Source organism: Salvia hispanica, chromosome 4, assembly GCF_029641045.1.
Source record: "Salvia hispanica isolate PSC_SH4W2 chromosome 4, Shi_PSC_v1, whole genome shotgun sequence".
Classification (NCBI taxonomy): Eukaryota; Viridiplantae; Streptophyta; class Magnoliopsida; order Lamiales; family Lamiaceae; genus Salvia; species Salvia hispanica.
The window spans coordinates 45,618,960-45,637,558 of NC_142695.1; the positions used below are offsets into that span (position 1 = coordinate 45,618,960).

Consider the following 18,599-nt stretch of genomic DNA (forward strand, 5'->3'; position numbering starts at 1 on the left):
TAGTTCGTCATTAAGCATTAACGTAACGGGGTAATTAAAGAAGCGGGTATTACAGCAGCAGGTCCTAGATGAGCTGAGAAGATAGTAGGTTGCTTGATGTTCTTGATTGTATTTGAAAGATTTGAACTGATGGGTGGCTTGGATTGCTTGGGAAGCAAGAATTGGTACAACCCTTGATCAAGGGTGCCCTTGAGGATGACTGCTTTGGATTCCTGATCCTTGACAAGACAAAAGGTAGGATGGAATTCAAAGAAAACATTGTTATCCTTTTAAGATTTAGATACACTAAGGAGATTTCTAGTGACATCCGGGACATGAAGAATATTTTTTAGGAGAAGATTTTTAGAATGAACAGCAGATGGAGTAATCACATGAGATTGACCAATATTAGCAATTTTAACTCCAATACCATTACCAAGAAGAAGTTCAGTACCTCCTTGATACTCTGTGCTAGAGTTCAAGTCACCATGTAAAAAAGCATTATTCACATCAAGGTGAGTAACTTTCCATTGTGATGAAGTAGCAAGGCTGAGAATGATCCTGATGGTGCTTGGCTTCACTACTGGACTAAAAGTTTCAGTAAAGTCGAAGCCAGGGAGTTGAGAGAAGCCTTGAGCCACGAGTCTAGCTTTGTGTCTTGCAATCGAACCATCTGCATGCATCTTTAGCTTGAAGATCCAGGTGCGACCAATAGCATTTTTACCAGGTGGCAGCATAGCTAAAGTCCATGTCTTGTTTCTGAGAAGAGCAAGAAATTCTGCCAACATTACATCCTTCCAAATAGGAATAAGAAGGGCAGCAATAACAGATTTTGGAAGAGTGTAGGAGGGTATAGAAGTATTATAGAGTTTGGGTTTAAAAATGCCTCTTTTAGCACGAGTGCCATTGGATGCACATTGGTAGTAGGTGTTGCAGATGATAGTGTTAGGTTGTGGCGAAGTAGGAGGAGTAGAATGTGTTGAGACAGAGGTGCTGACTATAGCTTGAGGACACTGCTGAGGTTGTGGAGCAATATCAGGCTGATGTAGAGGGAAGGAGAAAAAGGGCAAAGGTGCATGATTTATAGGAGCATGTGTAGATGATGATAGAAAGGGAAATTTGGATTCATCAAAAAGAAAATCACGAGTGACAATGATTTTTCCCGATGGGAGAAGTGCCTTGTAACCCTTGTGAGAGGAACTATAACCTATGAATGTTGCTGCTTCTGATCTGTTTTGCAATTTGTTTCTGGTGTAGGGTCTCATAAATGGATAACATAAGCACCCAAAAACCTTCAGAAGATTATAATCAGGCTTGGCTTTAAAAAGAAGTTCAAATGGAGTTTTGAATAGAATAGGTTTTGCTGGAATTCTATTGATGAGAAAAGATGTTGTAGTAAAGGCATCATCCCAAAATTTTGAAGGAAGGCCATCCTGAGACATTAAAGCCAACCCCATTTCAACCACATGCCTGTGTTTTCTTTCCGCTAAACCATTTTGCTGTGGTGTGTAAGGACATGATATTCTGTGTAAAATACCACATTCTTGTAGAAAAGAAGACATCCCTTGAAACTCTCCTCCCCAGTCCGACTGAAGAACTTTAATTTTGCAAGATAACATATTTTCCACCATAGCTTTGAAGGCTTTGAAAACATTCAAAACTTCCCCTTTAGATTTTAAAAGATACAGCCATGTGAATCTACTGTAGTGATCAATGAACGTCACATAGTAGGAAAATCCATTTCTTGAAACAATGGGAGATGGTCCCCATAAATCACTGTGAATTAATTCAAGCGGAGATGAATGTTGAGCAGTAGAAGGAGTGTAAGGTAGGCGATGAGATTTGGCAATACAACAAGGATGACAAAGTAAGCTGGATTTCATTGAGTTGAAAGAAATATTGCAGCTTTAAAGAGCTTTCTCAACAATATCAAAAGCACAATGTCCTAACCTTTTATGCCATAAATTTATGCACAATGCGGGATTCGATCCCCCGCATCTCCATTTATTTTCTATTATTGTCATCATATTTTAAAAACTCATTTAAAAAATTAAAAAAATTATTTGAAATAAGATATATGAGTGGGTTACTTTTTATATTTTTTTGGGCAAATGTTTTTTAGAAAACATCAATAGATTATAAAATTTTGAATTGTTATATGAAAACGTGAATGAACCATTAATATTGCTAGACCATCAATATTCACATGTTGCTCCAATCCTATTTACTTCGCTGAATTATTTATTTTTGAAATCACTAATTAATCTTGAGACTGAAATCAAAGTTTAAAATATTGTTCTTCACTTCTTTGAAAAAATTACTACCTCGTTCCCCCAAATTTTGACACAGTATACCATATCGGTCTGTCCCTGAAAATTAACAAAAACAAGGGAGTGAACTAGGAACAGCAGCAGGTCCTAGATGAGCTGAGAAGATAGTAGGTTGCTTGATGTTCTTGATTGTATTTGAAAGATTTGAACTGATGGGTGGCTTGGATTGCTTGGGAAGCAAGAATTGGTACAACCCTTGATCAAGGGTGCCCTTGAGGATGACTGCTTTGGATTCCTGATCCTTGACAAGACAAAAGGTAGGATGGAATTCAAAGAAAACATTGTTATCCTTTTAAGATTTAGATACACTAAGGAGATTTCTAGTGACATCCGGGACATGAAGAATATTTTTAGAATGAACAGCAGATGGAGTAATCACATGAGATTGACCAATATTAGCAATTTTAACTCCAATACCATTACCAAGAAGAAGTTCAGTACCTCCTTGATACTCTGTGCTAGAGTTCAAGGTTGAGATGTCATTTGAAATGTGGTGAGTAGCTCCTGAGTCAGGATACCATGAGACAGTGGAGTTGTTGTCAAACCCATATTCAGATATAGATTGATGGGCAGGTTGTGGTTGGAAGTTGTGCGATCCCCGGGCTTGAGCTATATTAGCAGTAGGATTTGAAGGGTGAAAGGGAGTTTGCTGGTAGGAGTGATTTTGCTGTTGTCTAGGATGTGAGTTGAAGCCACTGGATTGTTCATATTTGTTCCAACATCTATCAGCAGAGTGTCCTAGTTTTTGACAGAGTTGACAAACCAAACGGTTGTTGAATCCTCTTCCTCCTCTTCCACCTCTTCTACCCCTAAAGGAGTGTCCTCCCCTATTTCCTTGAAACCTGTTAAAAAATTGTGGATTTCCCTTTCCATAACCACTTTCCTTTCTTGACTCAGACATGTTAACAACATTAGCAGAGGGTTGCGAACCATCCAGATTAATAGATGAATTTCTTCCAGATTCGAATCGTGTTTCAAAACTATGTAGCAAAGCACTTACTTCTTCTACAGTTGTAGGCTCAGCCCTTGAAGTGATAGTCACCATAACAGGATCATATTCCATTCCAAGGCCACTCAGGATGTGCAAGATCTGATCTTCATCTGTCACTTTGCATCCAGCAGCTCCAAGTAAATCACAACAATTCTTTATTTTGCTCAAGTAGTCCCTCATAGATAAGGATTCCTTCTTCATAGTCTGGAGTTGTAGTTTGTATTGCATCATCTTGGCCTTTAATTGATTTGAGAAGCTTGTTTCAAGAGCATTTCATATATCATTTGTAGATCTCAGTCCAACAACTAACACCATTGCACTTTCGGTGAGAGAAGACTGGATCCAGGCCGACAATCGTTGATCTTGGCGATGCCAATTCAAATATTCTGGATTCATTCGCTCAGTTCCTTGGTCTTGAATCATTCTGGGTGGATGATCCCCTGTGAGAAAGGACTCCAGCCCATAGCCTTCAATCGTGGCTAAAACTTGTTGCCTCCATATCAAATAATTTGAGTCATTCAATTTGACAGAGATTGGTTGGTTATTTGGTAAGGTGGGAATATTATAGGTGAGGGAGGAAGAAGTAGAATCACTATGCAAGGTACTGCTTGAGCTTGAAAACTCAGCCATGTTTTCAAAACTAAAAAAAAATAAGCAAAGGCAAGGGAGATAGAAGGGTAAGAGAGACAGGTTAAAAACCTGCTCAGATACCATAAAGGAAATGCAGTAGACCCATTTTTGAGAGATAGGATCAAAACGTAGAATATGAGATTTAATGTATAGTCACTTTCATAAGGTGATTGATCATAATGGACATACAATTTTATCTCTATATATACTGCTCAATGGAAGGATCTAGACTAACACAGCTTAGCATAGCTAGTTAAGAAACGAGAAAATGAGAAGACAATTCTCATAATTGAAACACAACTTTACATGTTCCTCTTTGATGTGATGTGTAACTGCAGACTTTTCATTCTTTATTATGAGACTTCTCATCTGATTAATGAGGAATGCTAACACCATGCTATCTCCATTGCAAAGCAACTTCACATGGCCAACCATATCTTCATCTAACAACACATTACTTGGTTTCAAGTCGCTTTGAATAATAGGTGTCGAATAGCATTGGTGAAGATACTCCAAAGCAGACGCTACATCAGTTACTTCTTACTAATATATTCAATCTTTCCATAAAATATAGTAAGAGATTATTTGGAATCGAACCACTAAACTTGTTCCACTGTAATGATAATGTATTCACTAGGTAAAGTTGGCCTAATTGAGAGGGAAGAAACCCTGCAAAAATATTTACATATGGAGTATTGTAATTCTCGACATCTAACATCTGTCAACTAGTTTTGTGAGACTTGGAAGTCGGTTAGCATTGTAAGATTCACAACATCACTCGAAACACCTGCAACTGTGTGTGTGTGTACATCGTGGCAGATTTCTCAGCTGATTTCTAGAAAAATAAATCTCTGCCAGAAATGGAAGATTAGTGCACATCTCTGTTGGAAGACTTGCTCTCAATTCATTTCCTGTCAATGCTATAGACATCAGCTTCGATATGTTGAATATCACTGATGGTATAGCCCCGGAGAGACGATTCCATTGAATACACAGAAATTTTCAAGTCTGCCTAACTCTTTGGGAATTTCTCCATCTAGAGAATTGGTAAGTCAAGAAATTGGAGGTTTGTAAGGTTTGAGAGGGATTTTGGGATGGAACCTATGAAACTGTTGTTGCATAAATTCAAGTAGTCTAGCTTTGGTAAATGACCAAAGATAGGAGAAATCTCTCCCTTGAAGTTGTTAAACTGGAGAGATATGAACTTCAACTGGTGAAGGAAAGACAGCTCGTGAGGCAAACTGGAGAGGTCGAGGGAAACGAGGAAGGAGAGTTGCCTGAGTTGTGGTGGAATGCTACCGGAGAGACTCATGTCAGAGAGATCCAATGCAGCAACTCTATTGTGGCACGACCTACAAGTGATGACAATCCATGTGCACACAGTGCTCGAGTTGGTCCAATTTATTGCAAGCATACGAGAAGGGTTAGAGATGATGTGTTGTTTGTTCAAGCTAGTGAGTTGTTCAAGATCTGTGTAGTTCGTATGTAGTGGTGTTTCAGTTGTCCCTCTTAGCTACTACTATAACATTACAGCTAAATGTAGATTTTTCAACGTGTGTCTCGGATTAGGATAAGGAATAAAATAATACTCTTGAATTCAAATTTGGTTTCATTGTTTATAACTTTCTAAGCATGACTAGTTGAATAAACACAGTTCCCCCAATGTTTTTTTTGCTGCTCTGCACTTCTTTCTCAACAAGAGTTAGGCAGATCACCTTCACCAACACAAAGCTTCAATATTTGCAAGAAATGACACCAACTCATCTACTTAAATCTCGCCATAACCATGCATGCTTAGCTGTATTTTAATTATAAAATAGCTGAACTTTTTTCTCTTTAAAAGAGGATCAATAACAGTTTTTCATCCACCCTTAATGACTTAAAAAAGGATCAATAACAGTTTTTCATCCACCCTTAATGACTTATCCACCCTTAATGACTTGAACCCTCGATCTATTGGATAAAAGATAAAATGCTGGCTAAATTCCATATGAACAGCACACCAGAATTTATTTATAGAAATAATAATGGAATAAGCTAAGGACCACCAGGTTGGCTTCTACAAGTATATATTATCATAACCCTTGCATTGTGATATTGTACTTATAACATATAGGAGTATGATGGGTGGAATGTACAGCAATGAACAATCCAAAGTCAACTTGCCATTAGTGACAGGATTAATTGAAAACAAAAAACTTAATAATTCTACCATTATTGAATATCTACCTGTATGCATCCAGTAGCGAACTAAAAAAAACATGCTCGTATAAACTCTACTGCTATTATCATTTTAACATTTGCTTCACCATATAACCTTGTAAAGACGATACAAATAATTCAAATACAGAAAAAATTGGCAAAAGAATGATGTATGAAACTACCACAAATAGTAATGAATCAAATATTATCTTTAAAAAAGTACCAGTACTACATTACACAACATGATTGAATGCAAAACAGAACTAACTAGTATTGGACCAAATATATTATACATATCTCAGTAACATCTAAAAAAAGTAATAAAACAACTCTATAAGGCCTCACCCTATAATCCCACGTTGGATTTTCTGCAGCTCTGCTAGAGCTTCTTTCATATTAATCCTTTTATTAGGGGAATGTGCAGAGCACTTTAAAGCTAACTCCAATATGGATGTTGTGAATTCCAAAATATTTTTGCCATTATTTTCTTCAACATTCACTACTAAGTTGGCATCTATAACTTGATATGTGAATTCTGGAACTGACCTTTCGATCCAACTCTTCAAGCTTAGATCTCCAACAAACATGTCATCACTTGGCCTTTTTCTCGTGAATACTTCCATCAACATCACACCATAGCTATACACATCGCACCTTGTGGAGACTAGTCCTTCTGATCCATACTCTAAAATCACAAAAAACCATACTATACCAGTCAGTAAACATAAAACATCATTTATAAGTATATACAGTACATAATTAATGTAGAATAACAATTCACCTGGAGCAATGTAACCCAATGTTCCTAGGGTGTTGGTTAACACCATGCTATCTCCATCGCATAGTAACTTTGCTATCCCAAAATCACTTACATGGCCAACCATATCTTCATCTAACAACACATTACTTGGCTTCAGGTCGCTTTGAACAATAGGTGTTGAACAACCATGGTGAAGATACTCCAGAGCAGATGCAACATCAATCATTATATTCAATCTTTCCATAAAATTCAAGCAGTGGTTATGAGAATATAACCAAATATCAAGGTTTCCCATGGGCATATATTCAAGTACCAATGCCTTGAACTCTTCATTAGAACAACAACTTAAGACGCTTGTCAGACACCTATGCCGAATGCTACGAAGTATCTCACATTCGACATCAAATCTCCTCAAAATGCCTTGTAATTGAAGGTTGAACACCTTAACAGCAACAACATTCCCATTGTTAAGAATTCCTTTGTAAACAGAGCAAGAACTCCCAATTCCAAGCAAATTGCTCTCACTGAGATGTGCAGTTGCTTGCATAAGCTCATAATAAGATATTCTTTCTGGCACAATGGATATCAACTCATCAACTTCTCTAGTTGTCTTATCTTTCCTTTTGCATCTAAATAAGATAAAAGCCAAAGACACAATTGAAACGAAAGCCACAACTCCAAAAGCAACAAATAAAGCTCGTTCAACCCTCTTCCTCTTTGATACATGATTAGAAACAGCTAGGCAAATTGGGACATGGAATCTCGGGATTCCACACAATGCCTCATTGCCCTTAAAAGAATCCATAGTAAAGTTTCTGAAAGAGCCACCACTAGGAATTTCTCCACTCAAACTATTGAAAGAGACATTGAAATAGTTGAGGTATTGAAGCTCTTCCAAAGACTTTGGAATTGAACCAGAGAGGTTGTTGTGGGACAAGTCAAGAGTCACCAAACTGATCATGCTTCCCATGGAAACTGGAATAGAACCTTCTAGTCTGTTATTTGCCAAAGAAAGATTGGCCAAATTCTGTAACTTTCCAATAGTGTCAGGAATAGACCCTGACAACTGATTCATGGAGAGAACAATAGATATTGCTGCTCCTAGATTACTTATCTCTTGAGGTAAAAACCCAGTTAATGAATTTGAGGACAAATCAAGATTGAGCAAATCTTCAAGGCCCCATAAGCTGGATGGTATACTTGAATGGAACATGTTGGTGTTTAGTAAAACAACTCTTAAAGAAGAGGCATTACCCAAACATTTAGGAATTGAACCTGAGAATTGATTTCGGCTAATATTTATATGAACGAGGTTGTATAAATCACATACAGCATACGGAAAGGGGCCTTGCAACATGTTAGCACCAAGATCTAATCCTTGAAGGTCACGCAAATGTTTGATTGAGAGGGGAACATTACCAGATAACTCATTGTCATGGAAACTCAAGATCGCCAAGCTTGTTAAATTGGCTATTTGAGCAGGAATGGTGCCGTTCAATTTGCAGCCACCGGCATAGAACTGTTGGAGTGAGGAAGATAAATTCCCAATAGAAGGTGGAATGGCGCCATACAGAGGATTATTAGCTAAAGTCAGACGATTTAAAGACCTGCAATTTGACAATGAGGTAATGAAATCGAGGTTTGAAGAAAGATTGTTGCTGAACAGTTCAAGGCGTAGGAGAAGTCTTAGGTTGCCGAGATCAGTAGGTATATAACCACCGAATTTGTTTTGAGAAAGTGCGAGAAATCTGAGTTGGGAACAATTGGAGATAGAGTTGGGTATTGGTCCAGAGATGGAATTTTTGCCAAGAAAAAGCTCTTCAATAATGGGAAGAGTTTCATGTTGGCACAAATTGGGTGGAAGAACTCCAGAGAGGGCATTCCCAGTTAATGAAAGAACTTGAAGAGTAGAAATGTTAAAGAGACCATGTGGAATGGAACCACTCAAGTAATTGTCATCTGATGTTAATATAGTCAGTCTGTAAAGTTGCTCCATTTCAGTGGGAATAATCCCTGCAAAACAAATTGTAATTAAATTGTAGTACTAGTAATTAAATAAATTAATTAAATTACCTGTCATGTAGTTATGGGAAATTGATAATTGAGTTAGCATTGTAAGATTTCCAACATCCTTTGAAATATTCCCTGTGAACTTGTTTCTCCATAGTGTTAATTCTTGAAGAGAAGACATATTCATGAAAATACTAAAAGGAAATGAGCCCCCAATCTGATTGTTTTCAACACCAAAAAAAACCATGTTGTGAAGGTTGCCAATCTCAGCTGGTAGTGTACCTGTAAAACAATTATGAATATTCAAACAAGTTTATACTACATCAATATAGTGCGGTAAGAATAAAAACATTACCATTCAAATTGTTTTCACCGAGGTATAAAGTGTGAAGAGATGTTAAGTGGCCGATTTCCGCAGGTATCTGCCCACTGAATGAGTTGAGGGAGAGGGACAGCAGTTGTAGCTCTGAACACTGTGATAGATTTGTCGGAATCGCGCCACTAAGCTGATTTTTAGAAAAATAGATCTGTACAAGAAATGGAAGATTGGTGCACATGTCTGTTGGAAGACTTCCACTCAATTCATTCCCTGTGAACCCTATAGACACCAGCTTCGACAGGTTGAATATCGCTGATGGTATAGCCCCGGAGAGACGATTCCAATTAATATAAAGAGAATCTAGATTTTCAAGTCTGCCTAACTCTTTTGGAATTTCTCCACTTAGAGAATTGTAATTTAGGTTGAGGAATTCCAGGCTTGTAAGATTTGAGAGGGATTTTGGGATGGAACCTACAAAGCTGTTGTTGCGTAAATTCAAGTACTCTAGCTCTGGTAGATGACCAAAGATAGAAGGAATCTCTCCTGTGAAGTTGTTAAGTCGGAGAGACATGAACTTCAACCTGTGAAGGAAAGACAGCTCGTGAGGCAACGCTCCACTGAACAGGTTGCTGGTGAGGTCGAGGGAGGCGAGGAAGGATAGCTGACCGAGTTGTGGTGGAATGCTGCCGGAGAGATTCATGTAAGAGAGATTCAATGCAGCTACTCTATGGTGACGCAAGCTGCAAGACACGCCAATCCAGCTGCAGACGGAGCTCGAATTAGTCCAATTTGCAGCAAGTGTATGAGAAGGGTCAGAGATGATGTGTTGCTTTAATGAAAGAAGAGCAGTTTGATCAGTGGCAAGGCTCATTTTGGCTATACAAGGTGTTTGAAAGGTTATGGTGAGGAATGCATATGCAAGAATGCAATAAAACTTTTTCTCCATGTCTACAAATTGGAAGGTGTGGTTGAAATAATGAGTCAAGCACCATATATATATATATATATACAGCTAGTAAGTTGACATTAAAGACTCCTTGTTAGAGCTAATGAGTTGTTAAAGAAGTGCTTTGTCTTTAGTGCATGTGTAGGACATATATATAACATTACAACTAATATGAAGAATTTTCAATATGGGTCTTAAGATTTCAAGCATGGCTCACACTCTCTTTGAGTTAGCCTTGCATGCTTAACTGGATTTGGAATATAATAAAATATAGTTTCAATTGTCGCTTAGTAAATTACAAGAGAACAGTACACCAGAATTGATTTATAGAAATATTGGAATAACTTCAAGAGTACTAGATTGACTTCTATTATCATAATTCAAAACAATAACATATACTAGTACACCATAATTTATTTATAGAAATGTTGGAATAAGTTAAAGAGAACTAGGTTGACTTCTATTATCATAATCCAAAAACAAAATATAACATATAGGAACATGTTTGCGGAGTGTGCAGTAATATATAAATAGTCAAAAGTCAACTTGAAATTAATGCCATTATGTGGAAGGGATCACTTAGTGACAAAATTTGATATAAATAAAAAACATAAAGCATTTAGTGAATATCAAGTTGAATGCATCCATCTTAGATGTATCTCCCTTGCTAGATGTAGAAATCAAGCTATAAATAAAAATTAATAGTAATAAATAATTTTAAAGGATCCATAAGCTAGATCTACACCAAATCCTGATTTCAAAAATAAAAACCTAGTCCTGGATGTCTAACTAAATTGCTTTGGCTTTTAAAAGAGAAGAAAGGGGAAAAACCTAGTCCGAGATGGCTAACCAAATCTTCGATACACGTCAGTGAAGAATGATCAATCAACAAACATGTGCAGAAGACATACACTCAAAGATTATTAGTACTACTATTTACATGTTGCAACATTTAAGCTTTATCTAGGCAACGTAAGTAAAAAAAAAAAAAAACTTGATTTTTATTGTGCCCAATATTTGAAGTCATTTTTGGCATACAAGAAAGTTGAGCCAATCCAATTGCTGAAATATATAGATAACAGTGGGAAAGACCACAATTTCCCATGATAGTCTCTCCAATAATACATGATCCTAGAAAAGAAAAAAAGATAAGGAAAACAAAGGCAAGTTGAGGTGACTTCATTTCTGTAAACAATAAGAAAATGCAGGTTGTGAAATTAGGCCTAAACGGTTAAACCTTGATTGGCTAATCAGTGAGTTGAAATGCTGCATTTTCAAGATGAGCTTTTTTTCAAGAGGAAATGAAATAGCTTATAAATCAGTCTCAACCATCCGAACATGATCAAATCTATATAAGTCGCAGCAATAGGTAAATATTACTAATGATTTTATATATTGATTATCTACCAGCTACGCTTATCTAAAAAAATGTTAATTAGCATACATTTTAATTTCGTTCCTATAAGTTGCTCGGTTATGCATTATCGATGATGTATGTCTATAAGTGTACTATGCCTTTTCATATTAATAATCATTTTAAATATGGTTGATTATATCAATTCTGTATCATACCAATGTCAATTAATATGCATTTGACTCATTTTCGAAAATTAACGATCTAAACTCAGAAACAAGACCCGATTATACTTCATCTTCCCCAAAATGCCACTGTTCTTTCTTCACTTTTCCCTCACCCAGTTCAGTCAGAATCTCATACAGGAGTTACGCTAAATAAAGATATCATTCCATTGTAGAAAATCGTCATTGGAGCTATGTTTAAAGCATTCCCATCACCCCACGCCGCAGACTAAATACTCTAAATGCAAGAAATCAAGCTAGGAAGAAGTATTATGGTTTCGTAACTTACGTTACCTAAGCTTCGGATCACAAACCGGCAGTTGACGGGAGGGATTGCAACAGATGATGACCTCTTCGATCCCTTCATCACCTCCGGACATCTCGGTTTTGGTTTCGAATTATGAGTTAGGGTTTCAATTTGGGGATTTTGTTACTGGAAGTAGCTCTACAGCTTTGCTTCTCAACAAATACAAAATGTGAAAGCACATCCTTTCTGTTTGTTTTTTTAATTGGTAAATGAATTTAAATTTAAATGCTGAGCCACGCAAGACTCAAATTTATAACAGATATTAACTTTTCTACTTCTTGGTCAACTCATACACCCTTCTCTTGAAACTTTGCTTGGACATCATGTTCTAGTCATAGTTTTAGGATTTCATGGCAAAGAAAGATAAAAGTGAGAGTAGCCGCAACGACATGCTCACACGGTCACACCCAAGTACACGGATTGAGCATGCAAAGGTTGCACAGTGCACACTTGCGCACGTTAATACGTGGCCAACACATGGTGCAATGTGGCTTTTAATTCAGTTATTTTTCATTAAAAAATGAGATTTATTTTTTTTCCATTCTTAATTCACATCTATAAATAAACTTATACTCCAATTTAATTTTTTATTAGGATTTAATTACGTGATTTTCCATTTATTGCAGTCATATAAGTTTCCATTTATTAGGATAATGAAACCATGATTGGCGCGGTGGTTCAGCACCTCGTCCTTTAAGCATGATATCAGGGGTTTGTCCCTCCGCACGACGAGGGATTAGTCTCATGTGAATGGAAAAAATTATTTTGTTAGTCCCTTATCGTCTAGTACACTGAGCATTGGGACAAAGGATTATTAGTCCTCTAGCTTCGCTACGATGGGGATTATTCCTTTAGCCTTCAGCACTATGAATCTCTTGGAAAACAAAAAAAAAGAATAATATAACTAAATAGGTTATTTTAACTGAGCTTAATTCATAAAGAACTAAATCAGTAACCAAAAAGTATTAAATTAAATCTCGTAGTAATAAAGATACAAAAGTCTTTCATATTATCTTAAAATTTAGGGTTTAAATTAACTAGTATTTTCATATCTTATATGTCAAATATCATTAAGTTAACACAAGATTTTTAGAGCTAAGTAGTCAAATAATTTCATATAACTCATAGTATATCTTGTCTTGGCCCAAGAATACTAAACAAGCACTTAGTAGTTACACGATTTAGACTTAATTATGATAAGTTATCATCGTATCTTTCCTACCAAACAAATATTATATACTATATTGTCTCATTTCTCACAATCCCAATATTTATGATCTATTATTTCTTGTTGACATTAGTATTTGCGAGACTCTGCAAGCTTGGTGAATAATATAGTCGTCCTAAAATTGAAACAGATTAAGGTACTCGGGGCGTCTGGTCTAAGCATGTTTTAAAACCACACACTCTTACAAAATTAAAATTGAAATTGAAATTATAAGATATGTTGCTCAGTTCATTGTGAAATTTTCATTTATTTTCAAATAAATAAATATATTTGGGCCGCAAGTTAAGCCCAACTGTATTAACAACAAATCTGCATATATCCCATATTTGAACTCTATACAACAAAAAATAAGCCATTTTCTGAAGCTGAGTTTGCTACAGAATCAACAAATAAATTTCCGTTGGTGTTGATTTTGGCACAACTGAAACTTGTCCCTCAGTTCTTGAAACGCCTTCATGGTCTCCGCGTCGAAACCCCCAGCAAACTGAGAAGAGAAAATAACCCCATCCATTATTAATCTCCAGTGGTGAGGTGAAACACGAGAATAAATATATTCTTACCTGATGAACTCGAAAGGCGAACTTGACGCCTTGGACTATGAGATCCTCTTCTTCAGGACCGCCGGCTACCATTCCCAGCTCTGCCGTTACTCTCTTCATGTACTTCATTGCCAATTTCACTGATGCCAGCTTTATCTGCAAAGTTCAAATGCCATACATATAACTGATAAGAACAATTGAGGGTTCAATTCCTATGTAATGATTTAGAGGGAGAGGGAGTTGGGATGTAATTAAATGTGGCTACAACATATGTTACATTGCATAATTGTAAAAATATCAGTTTATAACAATCAAGATAGCAGCAGAACATATACACATCATGGTAGGTATAAATAAATAACCAGATTCCCAGCTAATCAGCAACAACATAAAAAGTAGTAGTACTACTGAGAAGCACGTGTGGACAATACAAAATTAGGCTTAATCAGACAAAAAAACTTCTCAATCCCATTGTCCTCTACCTAACGGTCATTTTCTCCTAAAATGAATCATTCACAGCCTTTATTTAATTTCTTCTTAACACATGTTTAGCCTAAATAAATTACCAATTTCCTCTGTTTTGCATACACCACTAAGCTGCAAACAAGATGATTAGGTCGGGGGGATTCACCTGACTCACAAAGCCGGTTTCAAGCATCCAATCCATCGGAATATGGTGAAGTTTGTACCTATTAGTAGCCACTTCTCTCAACCTCGACAAATTGTAAACACTGTGCTCCAATCTGCATTAAGCAAGGCACAAAATGTGAATTACTAATTGCCATCTCACAACCTTCAAAATTTTAAGTGGCATTTTACATACTTGTCAAAGAGGGACTGCATTTTCTTGAGAGCGGGAGCACAATGCAGCCTAGAATCATCGCGAAACGACAAAACTTCAGACTCCAGCTTCTTCAGATCAGAGTAGCCAAAAGCAGCTTCTCTCAGTGCATCAGCCTTCTGCTCCGGCCAGTTGAAGTGCTTCAGCACAGCTCTCTCATCAACCAGATGCGAGAGCTCATCATCAAGCCATTTAACAAACGGGACGACATCTTCAATGTCAGTGAAGGCAGCATTTTGAACTTCTTTGATCAAGAAACTAATGAAATCTCCTTGGGTCTCCACATCTGTCTTGATCTGCCAATCAATTCATGGAAAACGTTAGTAAATATAATTAAACCGTTGAATTTAATAGTGTCATTCAATTTTACAGCTTTCTGGATTTCACCAATATGGATTTTGAATTTCAACCCCTTTTTATCTTCAAAATGAAATTGACAAAATCCAGTAGGGAAAAAAGCAGTGCAGAAATCCAGATAAAAAGACAAACAACATAACCCGTGTCCGTGAGAATGTGACATTAAATCTATTTTTTTATAAAAAATAGTAGTAACTAGTATAATAAAAATAAAAAAAATAATTTACCGCAAGTAAATGTGAAGAGCGATTCTCAATTTCTCCAATCATATCCTTGGCCGCAGCTCCGGCCAATATCCCATCGGAGGAGGCACTGGAATCGCGTCTGAAGCTCGAATCCCTCCGCATCAGCGAGTGGTAAAACTCAACAACCTCCGGAACTCTCCTGACCTTCGATTTACCCCCCTTCGGAGGTGGTGGCGGAGGAGCAGGCGGCGCAGCCACCTTGGATTTCGCCGGAGGCGGTGGCGGAGGAGGCGGCGCAGACACCTTGGATTTCGCCGGAGGCGGCGGAATGTTGGAAATCTCCGCCAATGCGCGGTCAGCTGAATCAGAAAGAGAGGCGGATGAAGACTGAGACGACGACGGCAGCGGCGGCGGCTTCGGAACCCGCGGCGCGCGGGATCGAATCGCGATCAACGGTTCGGAAGTTCCGGGAATCTCCTCGGAATCGAAGCGGGAACTCCGAGGCCGGTCGTCCTTCTCCGCCGTGTTGTCCTTCTTCAGGCTCGCGACAGAATCGCAGAAATTGGAGGCAATGTTACTCTGCGTGACGCATTTTCGCAAAACCTTGGCAGAGAAATTGGATTTGTGGTAATTATTGGTGACATGAGCGAGCTTCGGCGGAGAAGAAGAAGACGGCGTCGTTTCCTCGTGCTCGGCGACAGCTCGTTTAATATCGCGCAATTCGGCCTGCATGTATTTGATGTTCTCTTCGTATTTGTGATTCTGGTGGGTCAATTCGATGTGCAGAAACTCGTTCTCATTCCTGAGGCGCTCATTCTCCACCTCCAGCCACTCGATCTTCTTCCTAAACCGCTCAATTTCAGAATCCTTGTTCGAAATCTCGGTCTCCAGCATCGGCAGGATCGCGACGGACTCCTTGAGCAGCTTGTGCTCGAGGAGCTCCGTCTTGAGGCGCGACTCGCTCTCGCGCAGATCCTCGACCAATCGGATGAGTTCCGAGACGTCCGGTGGCCGCGGCTGGACCTGCGCGGAGGAGCGCGGGAAGTAGGCGCCGAACGAGCGGGAGAAGCCGTTGCCGGAGCCTTTCTGCTTGCCGGATCCCGGCGGTTTTGGCGAGGCGTCGGGCTTAGCCTTCGCCCGAGCAGGCGATTTCTGCAGTCCCATCGCCGTTTTGACTTTTCCGGCGACCATTTTGTGGGAGCAGAGGCGATGTTTGAATTGCGTCAAATTATTTACAAATTGTGAATGGGATGGGAATGTGGAAAGAGTAGGACGAGAGTAGATGTCGTTTTCGTTATGAGTGTATTTTGTAGATTGGTTATGGCGTGGTGAAAGCAGAGAAGAGTAAGAGAGTAAGGGTTTGAGACTTTGAGTTAGAGATGAAACGATTATGGAAAAAACGGTCTTCTTTTCTTGGATCCTGTCTGGTAAATAGAATTCAAATTTTTACCGATCCACGCGCTCAAGTCTTTATTCATATATGGAAAGTAAACAGCTAAAAAAAATTTCTTTTAAAAATTACTAAAAAAAATTTCTTTTAAAAATTACTAAAAAAAATAAAAAAGAAATAGATTTGCATAACAAGGGCAAAAAGAGCAAATTATAGTATTTTCACGAAAAATTTAGTTATATTTAGTAAGTACTTCAAATATACCTTTTTTCCTAATTATCAACTTTAGAGCATCCGCAATGGTAAATAGGCCAGCCATTCTCTCCCCTGCCACGTCAGCAACACTCAAAAAACCCCCTGCCACATCAGATTTAGGCCAGCCATAGGCCAGCCGCAATAAAAATAATTCAAAATACACTACATTTACGGAATTAAAATACGGAATTAAATTTACGACACATATACGGGAAAAATAATCCATTCCATTAAAAAAAAGTACAAATTTTTTTTAAAAAAAATACATGATTCTTTTCAAAAAAAAAAGGGCTTCAACACACGGGCCCCGCCGATCTCTACTCCTCGTCGCCGTCTCCGTCGTCGTCGCCGCCCCCGCTGCCGCTGCCGCCACCCGTGGTATCTGAGCCCATGTCGGAACCCGCAAGCCGTGCCCTCGCGGCGGCTAAATCGGCACGCATGCTCTCGAGCATCTCCTGAAGAAACATCTTCTCCGTGGGGTCTGTGGCGGCCCTCCACTTCTGTAAGACCTTGTACATCTGATCCCGCGTATGGTTACGCGAATGGAGAGTGTACTCGAGTGGGGCGGGTGGGAGGGCGGAGGACTGGACCTCGCGGGGCGATAGGGGGGATCCGCCCCTCGCAGCTCGCTGCGCCCGCTTCTGGCCAATCGGGCGGGGGCGACCTGTAAATGAAGGAGGAGACGGAAACTCCTCGACATCCGGGGGGAGGTCGTGGGATCCGCCGCTGCTGCCGCTGTAGTCGCCGCTATAGTTCAGTCGCTGCTTCTTCGGCCACCCAGCGTCGCACCCCGCCCGGAACTTCTCGGAGTCCTTCAGCAACAAGAAGCACTCCCAGAAGGTGAACTCCTTATACTTCCCCTCCACGGGGAACTGACCCGCGGCTATCCTCCGGGCGTCCTCCTCGGTCTGCCCACTCTTGAGCTGACGGAGGGCGTTGGCGTACAAGTTCGCAAAACGGCCCACCGCGTCCCTGGTGCGCTCCCACCCCTTCCGGACCTCCTCGTTGCTGAAGTCCTTCCCCTGCAGGCAGTGCCTCCTATAGGCAGCTCTGATCTTCGCCCACATGTTGACGACCCGCTGGTTGTTCGCAACCAGCGGGTCGTCGCACACCTCCAACCAGCCCCTGGCCACCCCGACGTACTCATCCTCCGTCCACTTCCTCCGGGTCGGGGTGTGGTCAACCGCGGGCTGTGATGACTCGCCAACCGCCTTCGCCTTCCCCCTCGTCTTCTTCTTCGGCGCGGCCCGCCTCGCCGGAACGGGAGTATCCGGATCATCGAGATCGATCCCCATGTCATGCAACGACAGAAGGTCATCGCTGAACTGCGTCTCCGCTGGGGTCGAAGTGTGAGACGACGCCGTCAAAAAATCAAGAGACGGCCGATATACCGGGTCCCCTCCCGGTGACCCCTGCCCCTGCAACCCGGGATACATACCATGCTGCACCCCCCCCTGCCACATCATCCCCATCATCTGCTGCAGCATCATCTGCTGCTGCATCTGGGGCATACCCCCCCCACCCGGGCGCTGACTGCCCGCCGCTCCCCTGGCCGCCGCTCCCCTGGCCGCCCGTCATCCCCCACGGCATACCCCCCGGCATCCCACCAGGCATACCCCCCCCCCGGCGCACCAGCCATCATCCCCATCATCTGATTCCAAGGGATGTTAAATCCCGGGCCCATCTGCCCCCATCCAGATCCCACAGGTACTGTGGGAGTCTGAGAGCCACTCGTCGCCGGGCTGGACTCGT

General features: G+C 40.0%; 2 protein-coding genes, 1 non-coding gene and 1 pseudogene across 6 annotated transcripts; all 4 read right to left on the reverse strand.

Moving 5' to 3' along the window:
- Positions 1–3,281: 3,281 nt before the first annotated feature.
- Positions 3,282–3,420, reverse strand: LOC125197614 (small nucleolar RNA Z247). The gene has a single exon (XR_007172150.1). It is a non-coding gene; the product is annotated as a small nucleolar RNA Z247 (small nucleolar RNA).
- A 1,284-nt stretch (positions 3,421–4,704) lies between these two features.
- On the reverse strand, positions 4,705–5,694 carry LOC148929283 (uncharacterized; annotated as a pseudogene).
- A 632-nt stretch (positions 5,695–6,326) lies between these two features.
- Positions 6,327–12,234, reverse strand: LOC125196135 (uncharacterized). Of its 4 annotated transcripts, none has more exons than XM_089057168.1 (5): positions 12,040–12,234; positions 9,258–9,982; positions 8,966–9,184; positions 6,914–8,905; positions 6,327–6,817 (listed from the first exon to the last, which is right to left on the reverse strand). In XM_089057168.1, exons 1-5 carry the CDS (start codon positions 12,123–12,125, stop codon positions 6,474–6,476), a joined length of 3,366 nt encoding a protein of 1,121 aa, XP_088913294.1. In that variant the 5' UTR covers positions 12,126–12,234; the 3' UTR covers positions 6,327–6,473. The 4 variants fall into 4 exon arrangements, with proteins under 4 accessions (XP_088913294.1, XP_088913295.1, XP_088913296.1 ...); XM_089057169.1 differs by having other exon boundaries at positions 12,035–12,182; XM_089057170.1 differs by lacking the exon at positions 12,040–12,234 and having other exon boundaries at positions 9,258–9,802; positions 9,888–9,982.
- A 1,269-nt stretch (positions 12,235–13,503) lies between these two features.
- LOC125193108 (protein INCREASED PETAL GROWTH ANISOTROPY 1-like) lies at positions 13,504–16,584 on the reverse strand. The gene is made up of 5 exons (XM_048090850.2): positions 15,245–16,584; positions 14,643–14,956; positions 14,451–14,562; positions 13,841–13,975; positions 13,504–13,764 (listed from the first exon to the last, which is right to left on the reverse strand). Exons 1-5 carry the CDS (start codon positions 16,391–16,393, stop codon positions 13,663–13,665), a joined length of 1,812 nt encoding a protein of 603 aa, XP_047946807.1. The 5' UTR covers positions 16,394–16,584; the 3' UTR covers positions 13,504–13,662.
- Between the last annotated feature and the right edge of the window lie 2,015 nt (positions 16,585–18,599).